Here is a 24,696-nt window from a genome sequence, read left to right as displayed (position 1 = left end):
CCAGCCCAAATTCCTTCTCAAGTATCAGCTTCCAACTAGACAGCTCCATCTAGACAGGTCCGCCAACCTAAAATATCCCAAATTAAACATAACATTTCTCCCTTAAATCTTAGTCTCCTAAGGTACCACCATCCAACAAATTACCTACAGAAAGTCATCCTCAATTCACGTCCTCATTGAAATGTCATCAGAGTCCAAATATGGTGCTTCCAATGTATTACACCTTCCGTCTCTCAGATTTCTGCTCTTTTTCTCTCTTTTCCCTCTGTTTTTGTTCAAGGCTTTAACATTTCCCGTCAAGATTTCTATCATAAGCTTCTTCCCTACCAGGTTGTAGGTTCTTTAATCCTTCCTCCACCATGCTACCAAAGTGATCCTTTTTTTTTTTTTTTGGAGATGGAGTCTCACTCTGTTGCCCAGGCTGGAATGCAATGGTGTGATCTTGGCTCACTGCAACCTCTGTCTCCTATGTCCAATCAATTCTCTTGCCTGAGCCTCCTGAGTAGCTGGGATTATAGGCACATACCACCTTGTCTAACTAATTTTTGTATTTTTGTAAAGACAGGGTTTCGCCATTTTGGCCAGGCTGGTATTGAACTCCTGACCTCCACCCACCTCAGGCTCCCAAAATGCTGGGATTATGGGTGTGAGCCACCATGCCCTGCAGATAAAGTTGGCGCAGGGCAATGGGGCTTTCTTTTTTGTCCTGACCCTTGTCTGCATTTAGGTTCAACTTATACCATTTCTATAGGTGATAAAATGAGTCTCGGGCCTCTTTTGAGGGCAATTGTGTAGAAAGACTTTGTCTTTGCTGGAGAGGTACATTTGCTGAGTGATTTTTTACAACATTAAAATACTTCATACATAATTTTTAAAAGCAAGCCTTTACATGGCGTATTCTTCTAAGCTTCAGTGAAAAGCAACTATAGTAAGATGGAGGAAAAAATACAATCAAGCAGAAAGGTAACAGTCCTGAAAAACATAGACTTACACGTCCAGAATTCTTACCCAATGTCTGCCGGAAAGACATCTTCCAGCCGCTGGCTGTTTGAGATGAGTCTGTGTTGAATACCAGGAGCACTCTATTATTGCTGCTCTTCACATTCGGTGGGCTCTTGGAGCCACAGAATTTTCCAAGAAGGGGATCGCTGGTATTGGAACCGTCATAAATTGCCAGGTAGTCGTGGGAGCAGGAGGTGGAGGGAACCACATCAAAATCACTGAACCTGTGAAACGTACCTTGTTAAAATTGATGTTTCCATTTTGACTTCTATTAAATTGCACCTTTAGCACTTGCAAAAAAATGACAAGGCAAAAACTAACAGCAGAGCATCCAAGCCTCACTTGATAGGAAATATTAGAAATCAGACAGTACTTGACTGATCAGTTCAAAAGTTTAACCAATTTTTTTTTTTTACAATTATACCAAAATACCACAATATACCAAAAACTGTGACAGCAGCTGGGGATGTCAAGGTGAGTAAGATACAGTCTTACACTTTAAGGAATTCACAGTCCAGGACACAGTAAAGTCCATCTGAGATCAAGTTTTGACAAGTTGAACTGATATTTATTATCCCAGCAACACGTTAGGTTTTTAGAGCTCATTAAAAATATAGCATTTACTCCTCCCTTGTTATTTTATGAGATAAAGCAGAACTTACGGGAAGCATGCTAATATAATAAAGAGAAGAAATGCTGATTTTAGAATCACAGCTCCATTCTCCCTCTCACAATCTCACTTCCCTCTTTTAAAATGGAGTGTATATTAAGGTCAGGTGAAGAACAAGAAATTCACATTTAAGGTCTCTGTGGTGGTCACTGACACTTCTGTACAGGGTCCCAGCTCTCTGCCTCCACAGCACTAGTAGGATTGCTATAGGGGCACACTTTGAGGTTTGGCATGGCTGTTAGGAGTTGCTCTGACCACCAGAAGGGATACATATTACTTTATGGAAGAAACTTTACAAACGACTGCTTGCTTTGCCACATTGCCTTCCCACTGAAGTGATGGTCACGGAAGGAAATGTGAAAATGAAGCTTCTATCAGCCTGCGTTGTTGAGTGACCACAATGAGCACAACTTCCGTGTTTGGCCAAACTGAACATGCTCATTTGAATGAGAAATAAACTTGTTGAGTTAAGCTGCTGTGCCATGGGGTTGTTTGTTACCATGCATAACCTATCCTGACAGTTACATCCCCAATATTTATCTATCTTATACAGTGTTTAATTTAGGCCTTATTCTTTGTCATTTTCAATAACTATTTGCAGAATTCCTGAACAAGCAAGGCCTCCTACCTGGTTTTACTTCAGAATTTTATGGTGCGTTTATTATAGCTTATTTTTAAAACTTGTTTAAATTATTCGATATCCTGTCTTCACTTTTGTAGGTTCTTCTGCTTTTCTTTTTTTCTCTTTTATTATTATTATTATTTTTTTTTTTTGAGATGGAGTCTCACTCTGTCACTCCGGCTGGAGTGAGGTAGTGTGATCTTGGCTCACTGCAACCTCCACCTCCCAGGTTCAAGGGATTCTCTTGCTTCAGCCTCATGAGTAGATGAAGCAAATAGCTATATATATATACTTTTTTTTAAGTAGAGATGGGGTTTCTGCCATATCAGCCAGGCTGGTCTCAAACTCCTGACCTCAGGTAATCTGCCTGCCTCAGTTTCCCAAAATGCTGGTATTACAGGCATGGGTCACCACGCCCAGCCTGCTTTTCCAATTTACTTTTGCCAGTAGCTCTAATCAATAACTCATAATATGGAATAATTTTGAAAATATATAATAAATGCTTCCTTTTAACCACCTTGAGAAAAAATTAATTTTTTTTTCTAAAAAGTTTTGGTTGGCTGAAGGTTTTCAAACTGATGAGGAACAAGATGAAAAAAGTACTAATTTTATTTTACCACATATAACATTTAATGTTATTGTAAAACATCAGGGAAGAACAATAGCTAGATAATTTCCAATAACACTGCATTCATTTTAATTTTCTATAGACAACATATTTATTTTCCACAGTAAAAATCCACAAAAAAAGATAAAAATCTGAGTTTCTAAGAGGACTTAAATCTGCTTTGGCTGTTTATTTTACATCATTTTCCCAGGAGAGCACAGAAGAGATCTGAAAAAGCCCATTGACAGAAAAACTTGTGTTGCCAGAATCTTTTGAGAGACTTAGTGAAAGGATTTATGTTTTAATGTCTGGCCAGATGCTGTGGCTCATGCTTGTAATCCCAGCACTTTGGAAGGCTGAGGTGGGTGGATCACGAGGTCAGGAGTTCAAGACCAGCCTGGCCAAGATGATGAAACCTAATCTCTATTAAAAATACAAAAATTAGCCAGGCATGATGACAGGTGCCTGTCATCCCAGCTACTCAGGAAGCTGAGGCAGAGAAATGCTTGAACCCAGAAGGCAGAGGTTGTAGTGAGCTGAGATCGTGCCACCGCACTCCAGCCTGGGTGACAGAGCAAGACCTCATCTAAAAAAAAAAAAAAAAAAAAAAAAAGTCTGCATCTTCTACCACACCTAGAATCTTATCTGTTTCATAGAATGTAGGCTTTTAGTGCACAATAAATAATTTTCTAAACTTGAAGAATCTAGGCCAGGTGCGGTGGCTCACACCTGTAATCCCAGCACTCTGGGAGGCCAAAGCAGGTGGATCACTTGAGGTCAGGGAGTTCAAGACCAGCCTGGCTAACATGGTGAAACCCTATCTACACACACACACACACACGCACACACACACACACACACACACACACACACACACACGTATATATGAAAAAATTAGCCAGGCTGGTGGCACACACCTGTAGTCCTGGCTACTTGGGAGGCTGAGAGAATTGCTTGAACCCAGGAGGTGGAGGTTGCAGTGAGCTGAGATCACACCACTGCACTTCAGCCTGGGTGACAGTGAAACCTTGTCTCAAAGAAATAAATACATAAGTATAATAAAATAAAATAAACATGCAGATATAAATTTGATTATGGTAAGCTCCAGGAACCCAGCTGAAAACTGAAAAAATATACTTAGATTATATATATATACACACACACACACATACATATATGCAGAGACAGAATATATCACTATGAGTTGGTGTGTATACCATGGTCGGAATGTTTGTGTTCCCCTAAATAAATATGTTACCTAAGCTAACGGAATTAGGAAGCGGGGCCTTCGGAGGTGATTTGGTCATGGGGGAGGAGCGCTCATGAGTAGGATTAGTGTTTTATAAAAGAGGCCCGAGAGAGACCTCTCATCCCTTCCATCTCATGAAGACACAGCAAGAAGGTGTCTTCTATGAGCCAGTAAACAGGAGCTCACCAGACTGTGAATCGGCCTTGACCTTGGACTTTGCAGCCTTTGGTTGTTTATAAGCCATCCAGGTTAAAGCAACCTGAACAGAACAAGGCAATAGTCCTACACGTATAAGAAACAAATAACGAGACACAGCAGCAAACAGCTTCCCCTTATGCTTCCATGTACTTCATAAGCCTCCCACTCCTGGTCATCTGACAGTTTTTCTTCTTTTGTCCCCAGGACCTAAAGGTCCCTCTGTTTTCCTACAAATAGTCCAGGTGGGAGCCGCAGCTTTCTTTGAGGTCCAACCTATAGGACATTTACTGCCTGATACAGGAACCAAATCAGGCTTGATGAAAGATGTCCAGTTCAAGGGTCAACTGACACATGAGGTCTCTGGAAGTAAACTGCAGGGAGTATAGAATCTTTAGGGCAGAAAGTGATCACAGACAAATAGCAGGGAGGTAGGCAGGTGTGGTCTCAGCCCCTCAGGCGTCTATACGAAAACTCCTATATGACCATGAACTATATTACCTTGCAGAGTTTCCCACCACATGCCGTATATCACTGAAACAGGCTGTCAGGTGGAAACAGTCTTGGACTTTATCATTATGGAGAATGGGAGGCTGCATCGCCCTCATCAGCCTTGTTGGGAATAGGTAAGACTGAGAGGAAACTGACCAATGACGCAAGCCATCTCTCATAGCATCAGTTTAGATGTGTTCTGATACACGAATAAAAATAGATTTCTTAAGCAGTTAGAAAATGTATCCTTTGAGGTTGGGTGTGGTGGCTCATGCCTGTAATCCCAGCACTTTGGGAGGCCGAGGTGGGAGGATCACTTGAGGTCAGGAGCCTGACCAATATGACAAAACCCCATCACTATTAAAAATACAAAATGAACCAGCATGGTGGTGCCTGCCTGTAATCCCAGTTACTCAGGAGGCTGAGGCAGGAAAGTCTCTTGAACCCAGGAGGTCAGGTTGCAGTAAGCCAAGATTGCGCCACTGCACTCCATCCTGGGTGACAAAGTGAGACTTTGTCTCAAAAAAAAAAAAAATGTATCCTTTGAGACATGGTGTCGGGAAACACCAAGGACGAGGTGTTTGGAGGAAGCCTGGCATGAATACAGATTTTGACTCTTTATGTGTGTGTTACTTTCAGAAAGCAATTTGACCCTTCTGAGCCTCAGTTTCCTCATCAGTGAAATGGGAATAATTTATACAATTCCCAATCTATAATCTATATTTACCTCATATGACTGCTTTAAGAATAAAATGAGACAATTATGGCAAGTGTTAATCAAAGTTGTTTGTGGATAATAAATACCCAACAAATGGCAACTGCTTTCTCTTGCCCTTCCTCTCTTTTCTGATTTCAAGGTGGCATTATACCTGGACAATTCACTTTGTGATGCTCCTTCGCACACGTTGGGAAACTATAATGACTGTTTTAACTGGTGAGTGCTTGTTTTTCACCCTTAGTTACTACCGGCTTGTGTGGAGAGGGGCAGTGCCATTTCCCACATTGAACTATCATCTAGGAACCTCACTTCTCCATGTAGCTTTCCCTCCAGACTGCCAACGAGCACCAGTGCTCTCCATCAATAAAGGAATGGCTCTTCCATAAACAGCGCTCAAAGGATTTTCTTAAGAAAGCCAATTTGTCTTACGTACTTGAGCTCAATCACTTTGTTGTCACTAACGGTGATGGTATACAGACAGTGCATATTGTTTGGGTAGTCTGTGTACGAATAGGCAGGACTCTTGATGATTCCAGAAGAGAAATTGAACACACCACCACAGGCTGCAACACAAGACAAGGGAATATGAAGAGAACAATGATTAGTACCAGCATGGGAAAATGATTTTGAGATATTCCATATTATTGTGCATTTTTCCCTAAGAGGTAACAATTATTTTTCTTAAAGTGACTTATATCTCCCTTCATTGTGTTTACAAATAATTCTGATTTCCGCTAGGAAGGAAAATAAAAGACAGCAAGAGGGTAGAAACAGGGAAGAATATGGCTGGGCACGGTGGCTCTCGCCTGTAATCCTAGAACTTTGGGAGGCTGAGGTGGGCGGATCAGGAAGTGAAGAGATCGAGACCATCCTGACCAAAATGGTGAAACCCTGTCTCTACCAAAAAAAAATAATAATAATACAAAAATTATCTGGCTATGGTGGTGTGTGCCTGTAGTCACAACTACTTGGGAGGCTGAGGCAGGAGAATCGCTTGAACCCAGGAGGCAGAGGTTGCAGTGAGCCACGATTGCGTACTGCACTCCAGCCTAGCGAGAGAGTGAGACTCCGTCTCAAAAAAAAAAAAAAAAAGAAAAAAAAGAAAAGAAACAGGGAAGGCTATTTACAGGCACATCTTGGAAAGGAAAGGAATCATTCTGAGCCAAATTAATGGCCAGAGTGAAAAAGATGAGAAGGAACACGTCACCTGCTGGAGTGTCACCATCCCTTCCCTGTATTTCATGACAGGCGGAGAGATGACAGCATATCAAAGTATGGAAAGGGCAGGCAGAATGCTGTTCTGGGCATGAAGATCTAGAAAAGACTGTGATCCGGAAATCTGAAATAACAGAGATCCACCTCTCCTCTGTCAGGGATAGAATATTATAAGGTAAAGTACTGGAAATCATTTTTGGAACTTTCCAGTTTAGTTCCTTCTGTGGGCTCAAATGTATAGCTCTTCAGTCCTGTGGCTCTGCAGTAGCTGTGAGACCGGTAAGGACTACATTTGACCCAATTTCTATTAATATCACTGATTCTCAATCCTCAACAAGCAGGATGATTCCAGCAATTAACAGCTCAGATCCCTGAGCTAGTCAATAAAATGACAGACATAAACATGTAATAAAGCCCTCTTATCAACAATGTAAAATTATTATTTTTGCTTGGGTTTACATATAAGGAGGATCGGATTGTGCCATCTGATGATCACTCTCACTGCAGTGAAAAGACCTATCTATGTCTATTTATTTTATGATTCTAACATTGTAATGGGGTTAATGCCTTTTGGAGTATTTCTATGGTTTATACACTATCAATGGACACATTTCACTTTACATCTGTCAGAAATGAGGAGCAAATTGTGGCTGCCATGTAAGGCTCTTTATTTCATTACTGTTTTTGCCTCAGCTGAGCCCACCTTGCAGGGAGTACCCTTCTCTACGTGCCTGTAAGTACCTGCGTGTTCAGACCCCTAGGTCCATCTGTAAGTGAATTACATGTCAGATATGGGTGGCTGTCACTCCTTCTCACTTTATACACAATTATGTGGTCTCTGGAAGTTTATCAAGGCCTAAATAACTCCCATCTTTGCACAATGTCAGGATTTGAAGTCTTAACATCGACGACACTCTTTAAGTGAGACTCCTTGACTTACACTAGGATATACTGAATCTTTCCTTGTAGGAAAATGAGGAATTAAAGAGAAGAAGAACATAAAGCAGGAGTTTACCTTTCCTAAGCAGCAGTTGTGCCAAAAGAATAAAACAAATCAATCCTTCTCTTTATTCAACAAGACGACGGGAGAGGAAATGTTAATTGCGCAGAGCTACAAAGCCATATGTAATCATACTTTACAAACTGTGGGAGTCAGGATGCAGACAGCAGCTAATGTGAACAAACTATGGAGGCCCTTTTCAGAAGTAAATACATGATTTTAGTCTTGACTGTGGATGGGAACAGTGATTTATTCAAACGGAAACTATTTAGCTTTCAACCTTTAGCAATGGTTTGGTGGAGCAAAGATGAAACAGATCCAGGAAAGATGCCACAAGATGTGTGTGCCAGTTTCCCTGCAGCTGAGATGTCCATTGATGGTTGTATACATTGTCAGCAAACTAACCAAGCAGGAGGGAAAAAGACTACTCAAGATAAAGAAATGCAACCTTAGAAATTTCTGGGTACCAACGAATGCCTCTGTCCAGCCTGCTGCTCCTCTTTTCACTTTGCCTTTGACATAGAGAAACTGTAAATTATAGCCTAGTTGAATTGTCAATCTTTTCCATTAGAGCTTGTGCTTTTTGCATAGTGTTTTAAAAAATCATTTCCTATGAGATTGTGAAGACATTCTCTTCTACTTCTTCTAAATTTATAAAATATTATTTTTTGTGTCAGCAAAATGACTTGGGGAAATAAAACAGGCATCTGGAAAATTTGGACTAACAGGCAACTTTGTGTAAGGTTTGAAAAACAAAAAAAATAGCAGGAGAGTTTTGTTTTTTTTTGAGACGGAGTCTCACTGTCGCCCAGGCTGGAATGCAGTGGCACGATCTTGGCTTGCTGCAACCTCCGCCTCCCAGGTTCAAGTGATTCTCCTGCCTCAGCCTCCCAAGTAGCTGGGACTACAGGCACCTGCTTCCATGGCTGGCTAATTTTTTGTATTTTTAGTAGCAACGAGGTTTCACCGTGTTAGCCAGGATGGTCTCAATCTCCTGATCTTGTGATCCACCGGACTCGGCCTCCCAGAGAGTAGTGTTTATTTAACTTAAATTATAAAACAAATGTCAATTCTACATTTGATTTTCAGAGTAGTGCTAGCCAAAGTTCATGAAAAAGGTCCTTTAATTTTTAAGACAAAGTGTGTAAGTTTTTTTTTGTTTGTTTGTTTGTTTTTTACCGTGAACCTCATTGACATTTTTTTCTCTTAAATTCTCTGAATCTTCAAGTTGGTGCTGTATGAATCACAGTGAAAACTCCTTGTAAAAATTACCCAGAAAAGAAAAAAATTCCAAACTCTGTCATTATGGCCACTCACAGGTTATGTGATAGGAAAACTTGAATCCGAAGTCTGTGATTTGCTTGTTAGAGTAAAAGTTAAGCAGAACTGGCCCAGCAATGGCGAGGGGTGCGAGCATCTCATTCCCACACACAGTAGCCAACGGGGTGGACGCGACGCTGTAACCCCGGATAATGTGCACGCCATCATTGACACAGCTTCCTGTGACAGCTGAACGAGCTGGACAAGGCATGGAACACCGTATTACGATCAGAACCAACACAAACAATCAATACCATAAACATAAAAACAAAAACGTTAGGACAATTCATGCAGTCACTATAAAAATTACAATGAGAAACAAGAGATATTTAACTTAGTTTCCTGTTGAAAAGATGTTTAACCAGAAAACAAGCACAGATATGAGAAAACAGGTAAAACTTCACAACAGAAACATTCCACTTTGAAACAATTCAGAATTTCCTTTCTTTATATAATGGTTCGTTTAATTCGGTGACCGTAAACTAGGGTCCGAGTTGTCTCCCCGAGAACACCTGGCACTATCTGAAGGCATTTTTGCTGTCACACTGTAGAGTGGAGTAGAAACCAGGGATGCTGCTGAAGACGCTGCCACACACAGGGCAGCTCCCAACCCAGACCCTCTGGGACCCACAAAAAACCTAGCCCAACATGTCAACAGAATTGCTACTGAGAAAACTTGCTCCAAGCTTAGGTCCAGATAAGCAAAGAAAGCTTTGCTCCACTTCTACCGTGGCGATATCATTAGAAATTCCTTAATGTTTACTGAACAAGAATTTTAGATGTTCATACAATCAATAGAAGTGTAAGAGTTTAAGGAGTATAAATATATATTATTGCTTTGTTTTCTAATTATATGTAAATATATGCTTCAGCCTTCCATCCCCCAAAGAAAAATATAAAACAAAATAAACAAGAAATTAAAAAGACATTTACTACTACAACATATCCAGTGAGTTTTATAGGTGAACACATACTTTTAAAATATTAACTGGGATCATACCTAATTTTAATAATATGAAATGACACCCATATTGTAACCTAATTTGTATTAATACGAAATGACATTCATCATGCATTAAATGATTTAATATTCTTCTAAAACATTATATTAGGTCTGGGTGTGGTGGCTCACACATGTAATCCCAACATTTTGGGAGGCTGAGGCGGGCAGATCACCTGAGGTCAGGGGTTCAAGACCAGCCTTGCCAACATGGCAAAACCCCAGCTCTACTAAAAATACAAAAATGAGTCAAATGTGGTGGTGCATGCCTGTAGTCCCAGCTACTCAAGAGGCTGAGGCAGGAGAATCACTTGAACCCAGGAGATGGAGGTTGTAGTGAGCTGAGATTGCACCACTTCACTCCAGGCTGGATGACAGAGCAAGACTCCATCTCAAATAAAATAAAATAAAACATTATATAATTATGAAGGAATGGAAAAAACCAGAACTGCTTTTGCACCAACCTAAAATATTAATGCCTATATCAAATTCCAACATATAGGTGTGCCATCTCATGTTCCATCAATCCCCTATCGCTTGAAATTCTATATTCTCCACATTTCTGTAAATGAAAATATTGTTGAAGCAAACATTCCTATACATAAATATTTGAGGAAGTCTTTCATTATTTCATCAGAATAAGTATTTAGAAGTTAGATACTGCACTAAAGTAAGATTCTTTTTCAGGTTATCGAATGATCCCTAGATGGGCGTTGACGACCTATTCTCCCACAGCATTTTAGGCATTTGACATTCTTCCCAGTTCTATGTTTTCATCGCCCCATAGGAAAATGTTGCATGCATTACCAATCACTCCAGTCTCATCCTTCCAGTATACGGCTCTCCCAGCCCTAGACAATTACTAAACTATTTTCTGTCTCTATGGATTTGTCTATTCTGGATATTTCACACGAATAAAATCATGTCATAGGTGACCTTTTGTGGCTGGCTTCTTTTACTTAATGTAATGTTTTTGAGGTTCATCCATGTTGTAGCATGTGTCAGTACGTCATTCCTCTTCATGGCTGAATAGTATTCCTTTTTATAGTGATACTGCATTTTGTTTATCTGTTCATCAGCCGACAGACATTTGGTTTGTTTCTACCTTTTGGCTATTATGGGTAATGCTGCTACGAACATTCATGTATGAGTTTTTGTGTGGGCACATGCTTTCTATTCTTTTGGGTATATAACTCAAAGTGAAATTATTGGCCCCAAAATTAGGTATGTATTTAATTTTATAAGAAACTACCAATAGATGCCTCAAAGTGGTTATAGCAGAATACATTCTCACCAGGAAAGTGTGGGACTTCCAGTGCTCTGCAGGGATGCCAACATTTGACATTGTCAGTCTTTTTAATTTTAGCCATTCCAGTGCGTGTGAAACAGTACCTCACTGTGATATTTAATTTAAATTGTTCTGATGATTAATGATGTGAAATATTTTTCCCATTTTCATTTACAAACCACAAGAGCAAAACACTTCAATTTCACAGAGAAGCTAACTTAAACAGGTATCTAATGATCCACATCACCCCAACACACAAAATGTACCTACTTACAAATTCCCCATTGGGAATGACCAAAAGTACATTATTTTATATAAGCACATACTATGGCATAGTGGACTCTGAAATCAAACGTACTGTTTGCTATTATAATACTCTTCCTGAAAGAGCATGCTGACAAAATCATTATGCACATTTGCTTTATAATTTCAAGTCTTCTGGCCATTGACCTCGGTTCAAAGGTAGGCGTGTAACCTAACGAAATCCAATAAAGGTGAATTTCAACACCCTTGTTTGACATTTGGAAGTTGGATTAGAGGCAGTAGTATGCTGGTAATAAAAACCAACTCTCTGAGGGATTTGTGGCATTTGCCAATTTCCATGGTGCAAATACTCCCATGATAACCAATCTCAAGCTATTAACAAGTCATTAAATGCAGAATAGGAATAGATGAGCAAAATTGACTTTTGCAAGATGGTGCAAGCCAACTCTAGCATACCACGGGATAGAAGCCACCTCTCTTTCTGATGTGGGTGAGGAGTACCCACTGTGAGAACAGCAACCCTACAGCAATGAGAGGATCCAGCCTTAGGGTGAGGCTCACACTGGAGTAGCACAAAGGAAGAATATAAACAGTCAAATATTTGATGATATAATTATATGCTGAATTAAGAGATCTGAGGCATACCCAACTTTGAAACCTTCCAGAATTAAAAACCAATGAATTGCTCCTTTGTGTTTAAACCAGGTTGAATTAAGTTTCCTGTTAATAGTGCCCATAAAACCTACTGGCTATGGTAGATGTTTTTATAATTAGAGTCACTGTTGCTATTGTTTATACAACCCTACCATCCTGACCAGGGTTGATTGATTGATTGATTGCTCCAGTCAATCAACAGCAAGGCATGGCATCAGACCCAATCCGGGCCAATCAGAGGTATTCAAACTGCAACTGAGTAAGAGTCAATGGTAGGAGCCAAAGATATTAAACCTGAAAAACATCTGCAGCCTTCTTTCCTGACACATGAAGGAAGCCACGATACCATAAGGGAAATCATGAAGAGAAGCCAGGCTACTATGAGATGAAATCATCAGTATCTTTCTTATAAACCCTACTTTATATAAAAGCTAACTTGAAGATAATTTGCCACCCAAAGAACCTTGACAAATACTTTCAAAAAATATATCTGTACATGAAAGAGTCGCCACCCCTTCTTAAATCATCTTAAAAGCACATTCAGCTCCTTAGCTAAGTTTCTATTCAGCCTGCAGAAATCTTGAGGTATCAAGATATACATTTTTAAATGAACCTCAAAGAATTCCCTTATTGTGAAAACCCTGGAATAGAAATATTTCTAATTGGATATAAATGTACAAATTGAAAGTGTGAAAGACCTTCAATGGCCTTTTCATGTAATTAGAAGCAATAGGATGTTGGAAAAAGAGGACAATAAATAAATTAAACTCAGATTCATGGTTTGAATATTGCCAAATTATGTATCTTAGTTATGACCTCCGTATTTGTCTTTAAGATATCAAAAACTCCACCAGAATTTTAAAAATTCAAAGATGTGTTTGAGAATAAAATAATTGAGCATTAGTTATAGAAATATCTTTATTTAGCAACAATATGTCAAGTTATAAAACCAAAATCACAGAATGCAAGGAAAAATCGGTGATGCTGGATTGAAATCTTGGTCCCATATTTGATCAAATAGGCTGCTATGCATGTGCTCTTTAAGTATTAAAGAGTTAATTGTTAAATTATTGGGATAATGATGTAGACAAAGTGGCAGTTGTCTTAGAAAACTGTGAAAAGGCTGTGAAACAAAAGGCAAAGTGTGACTTATACTTGATTATGTTGCCAAATAGTTGATTAAAGGAACTAGTTGAAATACAGAAAGTTAATTCACGAAATGGCAGTGGTACGAGACATAATCAAAACTCATTAACGATGTATAAAATGTCTATATTGAACCATAAGGAAGTTTGTTGGGGAAATGCAGAGGAAGTTGAGAGGGGATTTTGGATTTTTTTGTAGATGGTAATAGAATATCAACTAACTAAACCAATCATGTAAGACAGTCTGCTTTTTCTCCAAGCCTGATTCAGTAAATGTAAAAGTTCTAATATCTGGCAACTTATTTCATGGATTAAAACATTCTTGTATCCTTTATAGTAGTGATTTCTTTAAGGTAGGATGTTATGCCCTTTCAAATTTTGTTCATAAGAAATCAAACACGTACATAATATCATACAGTCCAAGAAAATATCAAAAATTAACATGAACAAATATGCAAGAAAATGAGATATGAGTGTTACTTGGCATTAAGTAATTTACACACATATCATACTCTAAAGTTCTAGATATCCCAATACCGCATTTGATAAAAAATATCAGCAGTGACTGAGGTCTATCATCTGTCTGGTTAACTCTGGAGACTGGTCTCCTCAATGGAGGCAGGATTCAGAGGAGGGGAGGCACATGTAGCATGCAGCTAAGCTAAGTTCCATTGCGCACGGAGGCCAAACAACGCAAATTAGAGTGTAACACAGGAAAACAAGGGTTTTCACAGAAGCTACACCATCTGCTCCAGTGCTCTGCCAATTTGAATAAAACATCAACAGTAAACATTTCAAGAAGACCATTGCCCACTTTTGTCTAAAGTAATATGGAATGCAAGTACATTCTGAATTATTTAGAAGCAATCGAGAAAGCAAAGACAAGAAACAGTAGTGGAGCAATACCAGTTTTTAAAAAATTTAAATAGGAGGAAATAAAGAAAACTGCCAAAACTTCTTTATTGTGCTTGTTGATGGGGAAAAAAGTGAAAAAGAAAAATCTAGAACTAATTTCGTGGTTTTTTTTACTTTTTTCTTTAAGTTTTCTATTAGATATAATCAATTAACTGGGACTTGTAAATTAATCAAAGAGAAGTTAGGCAAATATGAGGTATGAATCTGGGCCCACTCCTCTTGGGGCTTTGAAGCCATCTCTAGAGGACAATGAGCAAAGCATTTGTCCCTTTGGTGCTTACATCTCATGTGCTCAGTCCTGCTTCAGCCTCCAATAATTTTCAAGAATTACTGGATCTGAGAAAAACTGAGTTTACCGTGTAATGCAAGTAGGATTTTTAAATTGAGAATTTCTGAATTCCTCATTATCAACAAGGTGCATTAATGTTAGCATCCAATTTTAATGAAAGAATAATCAAGGTTTAGGAGACACTGTCTTCCTTCAGTGTGCCTCATGAAGTGCTTTATCTATGAAGTAAAATAACTGGATGTATAATTTTTTTTAGCAGATGAAGGGCATCTAGTTGGCCACATGAATAACGAGAACACCAAAGTATATTTTGGGACTGTTCAAGATTTGGGAAAATAAAATAAGCATTTATTTAATAATACCAGATTCCAAAATAAGGCAAACATCAATAGTCTACAGTTCATGGAATGTCTAGTATTGGAAATGTAAAAATAATAAGAAAGTTAGAACAGTTTAGACCAACAGTAAACTTAGAACAACCTACTTTGTGGTAAGCAGAAAGTAGGTCACTGAGCCTTTGTAACCTAAGAGTAGCATGTGGTTCAACAATCTGTATTTTTCCCTTCATAGTAAAACCTTCCCTAAGCAGCTGTCAATGTTTAGTTGCAATGAAGGGACAAGCATGTTTCCTCACAGTATTTTGTAGCCTGGGATAGCCCATCTTTTCCTTGCCAATTTCACCTTTTGTGCTAATGGCCCACAAAGATGACAGATCTAGAACCTTCATCACCACCTAAGTCAACACTGGCTCCCTTGGGATCCTGGGCTGAGAAATGCCTGGCCATTTGAACAGAGTCTCTCAGAAATAGTTCCAAGTGACTACAGTAGCTGAAAGGCCAAGGCTCCTTCACTAAAGCTATGATCTTCCTGGAGAGCAATTCTCAGCTTCATCACAATATACTGCACATGGATCCCTCAGGCTCACTTTAGAAGGGCTGGGGAAAGGTTACTTTTACAGTAACTAGCGAATCTCTAGCTTGGTGATGGTATTCGATAAATGTCAGCATTGATATGGTTAAGGATAAGAATCTCATTATAGAATAAATTTCATTAATGTCACCCTTTTGGGGAATCACCATAATTCAATGAATCTATAGCCAGAAACTACTCATGAAGCAGTCTGAAAATGCTGAACACTTGAACACTGGAAATGCCACAAGGCATTATCGTAAGGATATCATCTTAGAAAATAATCAGTCTTCAACTGGGTGAGGATTGGCAAATCCATTCGTGGAAGCAGAAATCATTTAATCTAACATTATCTGACTTTCAGAACTACTACCATACATATATACATATATATATTGGACGCGCGCGCGCGCGCGCACACACACACACACACACACACACACACACACACACACACAGCCAAGTGCTATACATATAAAGTAAGTATCAGAAAAAAAGGTGAAGTAATTTGCACAAAGTCACATGAATAGCAGTAAGTGGCCGACCTGGCATTAAGAACCATCCTAAATGCTCTGCTCACCTCCTCTCTACTACACTGAGTTATTCCAGGGTTGTTCCCCTTGATCCTACCTGGTCAGCTGAGCTCAGGGAGCTGTGTGAGGTCAGTATAGAGTCCCTTATCATAATACATATACCACTGGTATCAGCAGTGCTTCCTGTGGCTTTATAGTATAATTACCAGCCTCCATTCTTAGTCTGAATGCTGTGGGCATGTGACATGCACATGTTTAACTCAATGAGTACAAACACAAAATCCAAGCCGTATGTTTTCCCCCTGCTGTTAAAATAATTATCCTCAATTATAAAAATAATATAAAAGCTATAAAGAAGAAAATAGGCTGGGTGTGGTGGCTCACACCTGTAATCCCAGCACTTTGGGAGGCCGAGGAAGGCAGATCATAAGGTCAAGAGTTCAAGACCAGCCTGGACAACATAATAAACTAAAAATACAAAAATACAAAAAAAAAAAAAAACAAAAATTTTGTCTCTACTAAAAATACAAAAAATTAGCTGGGCATGGTGGCGGGCACCCGTAATTCTAGACACTCAGGAGACTGAGGCAGGAGAATCACTTGAACCTGGGAGGTGGAGGTTGCAGTGAGCCGAGATCACGCCATTGCACTCTAGCCCCTGCAACAGTAAGAGACTCCTTCTCAAAAAACAAAAGAAAGAATGAAAGCAAGAAGGAAGGAAGGAAGGGAGGGAAGGAGGGAGGGAGGGAGGGAGGGAGGGAAGGAGGGAAGGAAGGAAGGAAAGAGACATCTCCTATAACTCTAACACAGTGGTGACAGCTCTTAAAGCACTGGTTAATAGCCTTACAGATTTTATTCACACACATATTATTTTAAAAAGAAAATTGAATCATCTTATACCAATGATTTTACCCTCCCTCAAGCCTTCATACATCATGGACATCTTTTTATGGTACTGGGATTTTGTATTAGCAAATGCTGCAAAGATGATATTTTACTTTATATTCCATTTTCACAGTGACATACGTTGATTGATACTTGGCATTGTTTTAAGCAAACACATGTGCCAAAAATTACAGCTGCAGAGATGTAGGAAAAGGCAGTGAGGTCATAGGAAAAAGGATTAAGTAAGAAAGGCTTTGTTAAATTTATCCACTTATGAGTTCTGACATGTCATTTTTATTTTTATAAACCATAAATTTTCCAGATGCTGAATGCTATAGAACATTTTGCAAAGCGTAACTATTCATTGCCATGACAGGCTAACCCAAGAGTAAGAAATTTCAAATATACTGAGGTAGCTTGACAAATTCGCAGATAAATTGTGATTTAGAAATAGAAAGCTACTTTGTAAAAAAAATTATTAATATGATTATGAGTGGTTGAAAATACCCATCTATTTGAAGGGATTTCCTTTCCACAGGGTCATAGCACCCATTAAACATCAAATTGTGTCTACTGTCAATCAACGCCCAGCTCAAATCAGCAACTCCACTGTTCCCTCTGCCAACAGCCCATTCCCTAGAGTGGGAGAATGACACGGAGGGGTGCTTGTGGCCAGGAACTCAGGCGCTAAGGACTCAGAACTGAGAAGATGAAAATGACCAAGAGGAAGCAGATGAAAGAACACCCCATGGTAATATTTAATAAAAGCAGGGCACATATATCAATTTTATTAATTCACTCACTCGTTCAATATTTGTTGAACACCTATGCTGACTCGACAAGACGGTTTTTCTCACTGGTTTGGTTAGCATGTGCATGAATGTGGGTGTGTGTATGTGCATGTATATGTATAAACTTTAAACGCAAGTGAATAAATTAAAAGCTACATTAACATAAAATGTTCCAGACTTATTTTCTTTAAGCAATTTATGCATTGCTTGTGTTCTTAAAGCTCTTTCACTATTTTTTTTTACTTCTGGATGGAATACATAGAATAATACTTGTAATCTTTAAAAATTGGATGAAATTTTAATCATGTTTACATTAAATCTACCCTGTAAAGTATTTTCAATATTTTCTTTAAATGATGATTTTTAGTCTTCTGCCTCTACTTACTCCTCATTTATTTCTGAAGAATCGATTAGGGTTCACTTAAGAATAAACCTATCTTCCATGGTTATTAGCAAAAGACAAGAGATAAGTTTTGGCAAGGATGTGGAGAACAGGGAACTTTTCCTTGTACACTCTTGATGGGAATATAAATTAGTGAAACCATTATGGAAAAACGCATGGCAGTTTCCCAAAACATTAAAAATAGAACTACCATATGATCCAGCAAGTTCACTTCTGGGCATAGATCCAAAGGAAATCAAATCCGTGTGCCACAGAGATATCTGTACTCTTATGTTCACTGCAGCAAGGTTCATAATGACCGAGACATGGAATCAACCGGAGTGTCCATCCATGAATGAATGGATAAAGAAAATGTAGTAGATCTACACAATGGAATACTCTTTGACCTTAAAAAAGAATGAAATCTTGTCATTTGTGACAACATGGATGAACCTAGAGGACATTATGCTAAGTGAAATAAGCTACACACAGAAAGACAAATACTGTATGATCTCAGTAGCATGTGGAATCTAAAAATGTCAAACCTGTAGAAGCAGAGAGAAGAATGGTGGTTACAAGAGGCTGGTGGGGTATGTGGGAGTGGAGATACAGGATACACGGGTCAAAGGATACAAAATTTCAGCCAGGAGGAGTAAGTTCAGGAGATCTATGGTACAACATGGTGCCTACAGCTAATAACAAGGTTGAGTACCTGAAATACTTGAATATTTGCTGAATACTTAAAAATTTCTAAGAGAGATGTTAAAGGCTACGACCACAAAAAATGGCAAGTTTGTGAGTGAGTGTACATGTTAATTAACTGGATTTGGCCATTCTGCAACATATACGTATGTCAAAACATGTAGTACACCATACACATACAATTTTTGTCAATTAAAAATAATTTTTTAAAAGAAGAATAAACTTACCTTCTAAGTGGAAAGACACGAAAGTCAAGAGGACCACTGACTGAGGATTGGCCTCTATGACATAGGTGCAGTTCATGTTGTTGTCATATTGTTTTGGGTAATTTGGAGAAATTATGTCACCTGAAGGGCCAGTGAAATTTCTTCCACATCCTATGTGGGAACAAAAAGTCATCATCAGACTATTTTTTTCTCATGTGAAGTATCTATTTTGTCAGCGAAGGAAAGAAACATTTTCTGAAATTCTCTAGAGATATAGTTCCCTGAGATATTCCAAATGGAAGAAGAACAAAGAGAATAAAGCTCTGATTTAAAAACATACATATGTGCATAATAAGAACATTACATATTTTTAGAGAATGCTGCAGTTTTACGGATTGAGTCCTAGAGATACTACCACAAACCCACTGTAAATCCCATAATATTAAGGTATTAAGAAAGGATAAATTAGCAAAGATCTAATATGGTTCACATAGATAAAGCAGTAAAACTGATCAAAAATGATTTGCACCTGATTAGTACTTTACACACTTAATGTTTTTTAAATGTATTATTAGAAAATTGCTATTTTTGTTACCATTGTCATCTAGCCAGAACAATGGTTGCTTTTAAAAAATAGTTGGATTTATTAACACCAACTCTTATCAAATTCTTACATGCATCTCTGGTTTTCAAAACAAAAAGAAATGCCTTTTCACCACGAAAATGATTTGTTTTCATATAACCATTGACTAATTAATCCACTTCACTCTCTGATCTATCAAGCATGAAAATATCTCTATCCTTTTAAATTGACATTAAAACACACACAATACATATTAAATAACTTGACATTAAAACACACACTTACACAGTGGACCACCTGCAGACTAAGATTTCATCTGGGGTTGTCTTTCGGTACTTCCTTTCTAGCACTCTCTGATTCAGGTCTGAAATACCCATCTATTGGATTATTTCCTCTAATTCCTTTGCTCAAACTTATTCCTAAACAGTGGTTTGCCATGAGTGGCTACTTGATTTAATTCGGCCAACAGGAACACGCCTTTGCTTCTCTTACCTGAACACTGCTACGTTTCCCAGTAATCTAGTAGAGTACAGTAGTTAGAAAATCCTTCCTAACCGAAATTAGGAAGGAACATTCTCAAAGAAATTCTCAACGGATTTTTTTAGAATTAGAACTATCCTTCCTAACCAAAACTAGGAAGGGACATTCTCAAAGAAACTGGCTTCCAAAATTGACTGGGCATGAGAACCCTCTGGATGACAGTTAAAACATGCAAGGCGTCGCTCATGGAAATTCTGAATTCAGACAGGTCTGGGGTGAGGTCCGGGAATCTGCATGTGTTTCAAGCCCCCCAGCGGATTTTGTGGTCAAGGTGCCACAGGCCAAGCACACTGGTTGCTTACTAACTAGCCACCTGCGCTTCTGTCCAATATCAGCCCACTCTGGGTTCCAGCCTTATTTCTAGACGTTGACTACTGCCCCTCACAGCTTTTATATCACTTCTCAATTCGGTTCCATTCTCACTGATATTTGGATGAAAGGTGTCTTCTCAGGATTAGGTGACTCATCCTCACTGTAGATCTCATGCACCCCATCTAGACCCCCAGGTTTAGCCAACCCTGTCTGCCTGCAACAACCACATTCCCTCCAAGACCTCTGGGTCTGGTTCTTAGGGCTACTTACGGCTAACAAAGGACGCAGAGAAGCCCTGAGCTGATGCTTCCTGAGACTGGAAGACGGCAGTGAATGCGTTATTTGGTATGACAACGGGACCCGGAGCCACGTTCCCACAGCCGGTGGCTAGCAGGGCTTTGTCGACCTCCTCAGTTCCTGCCCACACCTAGCAGGGCCATACACAGAACTTTAATGCTCGAGGGTTTCCCATCAATATTTTAATGCACTTAGGTTTCAAAATAACAGCACTCACACATATCAAGAACTAAGCACAAAAGTAAATAAAACACAGACAAATCTGCAGTATTTTCTTTTGAGAATAATTTTTTACATTATACTTTAAGTTCCGGGGTACATGTGCAAAACGTGCAGGTTTGTTACATAGGCATAAATGTACCATGATGGTTTGCTGCATCCAGCACCCCGTCATCTACATTAGGTATTTCTCCTCATGCAGTCCCTCCCCTAGCCCCCCACCCCCGATAGGCCCTAGTGTGTGATGTTCCCCTCCCTGTGTCCATGTGTTCTCATTGTTCAACACCCACTTATGAGTGAGAACATGTGGTGTTTGGTCTGTGTCTGTTTGCTGAGAATGATGGTTTCCAGCTTCATCCATGTCCCTGCAAATGACATGAACTCATCCTTTTTTAGAGCTGCATAGTATTCCATGCTGTGTATGTGCCACGTTTTCTTTATCCAGTCTATCATTGATGGGCATTTGTGCTGGTTCTAGGTCCTTGCTATTGTGAACAGTGCCACAATAAACATACATGTGCATGTGTCTTTATAATAGAATGATTTATCATCCTTTGGGTATATATCCAGCAATGGGATTGCTGGGTCAAACGGTATTTCTATTTCTAGATCCTTTAGGAATTGCCAAACTGTCTTCCACAATGGTTGAACTAATTTTTTTAAAGCCGCTTTTGAAATAGCATGTCCTATTCTTGACTTCTCTAAGGAGACTGCATTCCTTTTTGCATAGCTGAGTGGTGATTTTTTTAAAATCCAGCTTCCTGGATCACTGTTCGGTTTCCTCTTAACTTCTAGTTGCCCTGACCTAGCCAAGCTTCCCGGGTGCTGAGAGAGACAGAGGAGCCAGGTGGGTTCGCTGGCACTCAGCCCTGCTCCTAAAAGGGTAGCAAACTGTAGTCACAGCTGCACAACCTCACCAAGCAAGAGGCACACTGTGGCGCATGAAGAAAGTGGGCATGAATTCCAAGAATACGTATAATCAGCATAAACTGGAATAAATCAGAACACGCCTTGGCTGTGTTGAACTGTAAGGTCCATTTTGATGAAAGGCTGACATCCAGTCAGTGTGTGCTATTCACCAAAGACTGGGTTGGCAACTCCCAAGTAGACCTGGGCTGTTACTTAATTGGTCTGGCTACCTCGAGTGACTAGACGTATATACTTATGCAAAAAACAGTTGCTGGAAAATAAATGGTGAGCACCAAAATTCCAAATCAAACCAATCCTTAACAGTCCAGGGAAAAACAGAGACATTAGTCACAGAATCATAAATTTACATGCAAAATTCCAGCTATAAAACAAGACTGTGTTGATCTAGTTTGTTTTTTCAGTGTATTTTCTCTTTGTTTTTCAGGCTGGGTGAATTCCATTGTTCTAACCTCAAGTTCATTGATTCTATTCTCTGTCATCTCCATGCTACTATTGAGCCTTTTCAGCAAATTCTTTATTTCTGTTACTGTTTTTTCAGTTCTGTAATTGCTATTTAGTTCTTTATTATAACCACCATTTCTTTGCTGATATTTTCTATTTGTTTCAAGAAAACTCATCAGTGATTGCTGAAGCATGTTTACGGAATCTACTTCAACATTCTTGTCATATAGTTCAACATCTGATTTATCTCACGTCGACATCACTTGGTTCTTTTCTCTTTCAAGTTGTGATGTTCTTGATTCCTGATGTTTCTTTCTGATTGTATCCTGGACAAGTTATTTATTATGTTAGGAGACTTTAGGTCCTATTTATTTATTTATTTATTTAGTGACGGAGTTTCGCTCTTGTTACCCAGGCTGGAGTGCAATGGCGCGATCTCGGCTCACCGCAACCTCCGCCTCCTGGGTTCAGGCAATTCTCCTGCCCCAGCCTCCTGAGTCGCTGGGATTACAGGCACGCGCCACCAAGCCCAGCTAATTTTTTATAGTTTTAGTAGAGATGGGGTTTTCACCGTGTTGACCAGGATGGTCTCGATCTCTTGACTTCGTGATCCACCCGCCTCGGCCTCCCAAAGTGCTGGGATTACAGGCTTGAGCCACTGCGCCCAGCCCAGGTCCTATTTAAATCTTTTATTTTAGCAGGCAGTCACCCTGTTTATTTTTTCCATGTGGCCTTGCATATTTTGTGGGCTGTGGTTCCAGCGGCTCTTCAGTGTTCAGAATCTGTGCGGTGTATTTTTGGTCTGCCTGGTTTAATGGTGCTCCTGGGGCTCTTACTAGTTCTTGCTGGTGCCACCTGAGGGGCTCTGAGTGTTTCTCAATTGGAGGTAAAGAGTACAGTAATTCTCCCCTACCAGTGGCCCCTGGGTACCTCAATGTCATTGGACAGAAGAGGAGCATGTGTGGCTTGTGGGGACAAAGAGGCTTCCCAGACTGGGCCACTTTCTGTGACTGGGATCCATTTTCCCAGTCCCACCTGCCCTGGTGTCTCTGGGTGAGTGAAGAGAATCTCAGTTTTCCGGGTGTGAAGTGGCTCCCTGCAGCGGCTACTTGCAGAAGCTGGGTCCCTTTATTGTTTTCACCACCCACACAGCATCTCTGGGCAGAAACAGGTATCTCAGGCCCAACAGGAGAAGATGAGTACTTCCCATGGCTGCTTATTTTTGGTGGGGTTCCTAATCCATCCCACTCACCAGCAGCACTGGGCTTGCCCGATGTTGTCAGAGGGACGCCCATTCAATCCAGAGGAGGAACGAGCCTACGCGATTTCCCACATCCCAGTTTTACAACCACAGCATTTGAAAGCTTTACTTAAGTCTGAATACTTGATATTGATTCATCTCTTGAGAGTTCATTTATTTCATGGAGAAAGCAATTAAGTATATATTAAATGTCTTTTGTTATATACATTTGTTATATACATATGTTATATACATATGAGATTTTCATTTAAACAGTAAACATGGATCAATGAGATATAAAACATCATTGGCGAGATGATATGAAGTAATAACACTGACAATAAAAGCCACTTGGACTCATCAATTGATTTTATATTCCAAGTACTTAGCACTACTTATGTTATTACATCAGATTACCTCCAATGCTTAAACGGCCCTACTAAAGAAGGAATCGTGCTCTTCATTTTACAGTTGAGTAACATAAAGGCGGCCAATTGTTTAATTAGCTCCAAGAAGAACATGCAGGTGGTAAGTATGAGAGATATGAATGGAGGGCTAACATGACCAGCATTATTTCCACTGGAAAGGCACAGTGAAAATAAGGCACTCTTTCTCTATAAAGTACACCTTTTAGAGACATAACTTAGAAGAAGCAAAATAGTACAGACGAAATGAATTTCTAAGACAGTCATCAGAGTCAAATGTCAGTGAAAAGTGACAAGCCAATGCCACATGAGCAGAATTTATAACTTTAGAGAAAGAGACTTGCTCTCCTGATGCCATTTCCATCATTTTTACGTGGGTTCTCACGGTCTTTTCAGCCCATGGGCTCCTAAGGCCCAAGGTGAAGGCTGCCTTTAGCTGCTTCTTCAGGGTTCTGTAATTTTTGTGGAGTGCTTTAAATTTTGCCTGTGGCAGTGCCCTACATTATAAAGGGCATTTTCCCTTTAGGATCCATTAGAAAAGTAAGAAAGAAAAGAAATTCTAACATCTAAGAGCTGAGGTTTCTCACTTTCTCACTTTTTATCCAAGGAATGAATCCAGGCAGCAAAATGTTCTTACTTTGAGAGACCATGAATCA

At 39.5% G+C, this 24,696-nt stretch overlaps 1 protein-coding gene across 1 annotated transcript in view; it reads right to left on the bottom strand.

Annotated features, from left to right (window-relative positions):
• The window catches only part of CUBN (cubilin), a 287,868-nt gene that overhangs the window by 39,201 nt on the left and 223,971 nt on the right, over window positions 1-24,696 (bottom strand). Inside the window, exons 55-59 of the mRNA XM_032244141.1 lie at window positions 20,759-20,915; window positions 19,075-19,224; window positions 9,088-9,288; window positions 5,989-6,118; window positions 1,009-1,226 (exon numbers count right to left, since the gene is read on the bottom strand). Coding sequence (XP_032100032.1) covers window positions 1,009-1,226; window positions 5,989-6,118; window positions 9,088-9,288; window positions 19,075-19,224; window positions 20,759-20,915 — 856 coding nt within the window. The remainder of the gene's footprint in view (window positions 1-1,008; window positions 1,227-5,988; window positions 6,119-9,087; window positions 9,289-19,074; window positions 19,225-20,758; window positions 20,916-24,696) is intronic.

The sequence above is a fragment of the Sapajus apella genome, unplaced genomic scaffold, assembly GCF_009761245.1.
Source record: "Sapajus apella isolate SASKATOON/1434 unplaced genomic scaffold, GSC_monkey_1.0 scaffold53, whole genome shotgun sequence".
Classification (NCBI taxonomy): Eukaryota; Metazoa; Chordata; class Mammalia; order Primates; family Cebidae; genus Sapajus; species Sapajus apella.
This window is presented reverse-complemented; position numbering and strand designations above follow the sequence as displayed.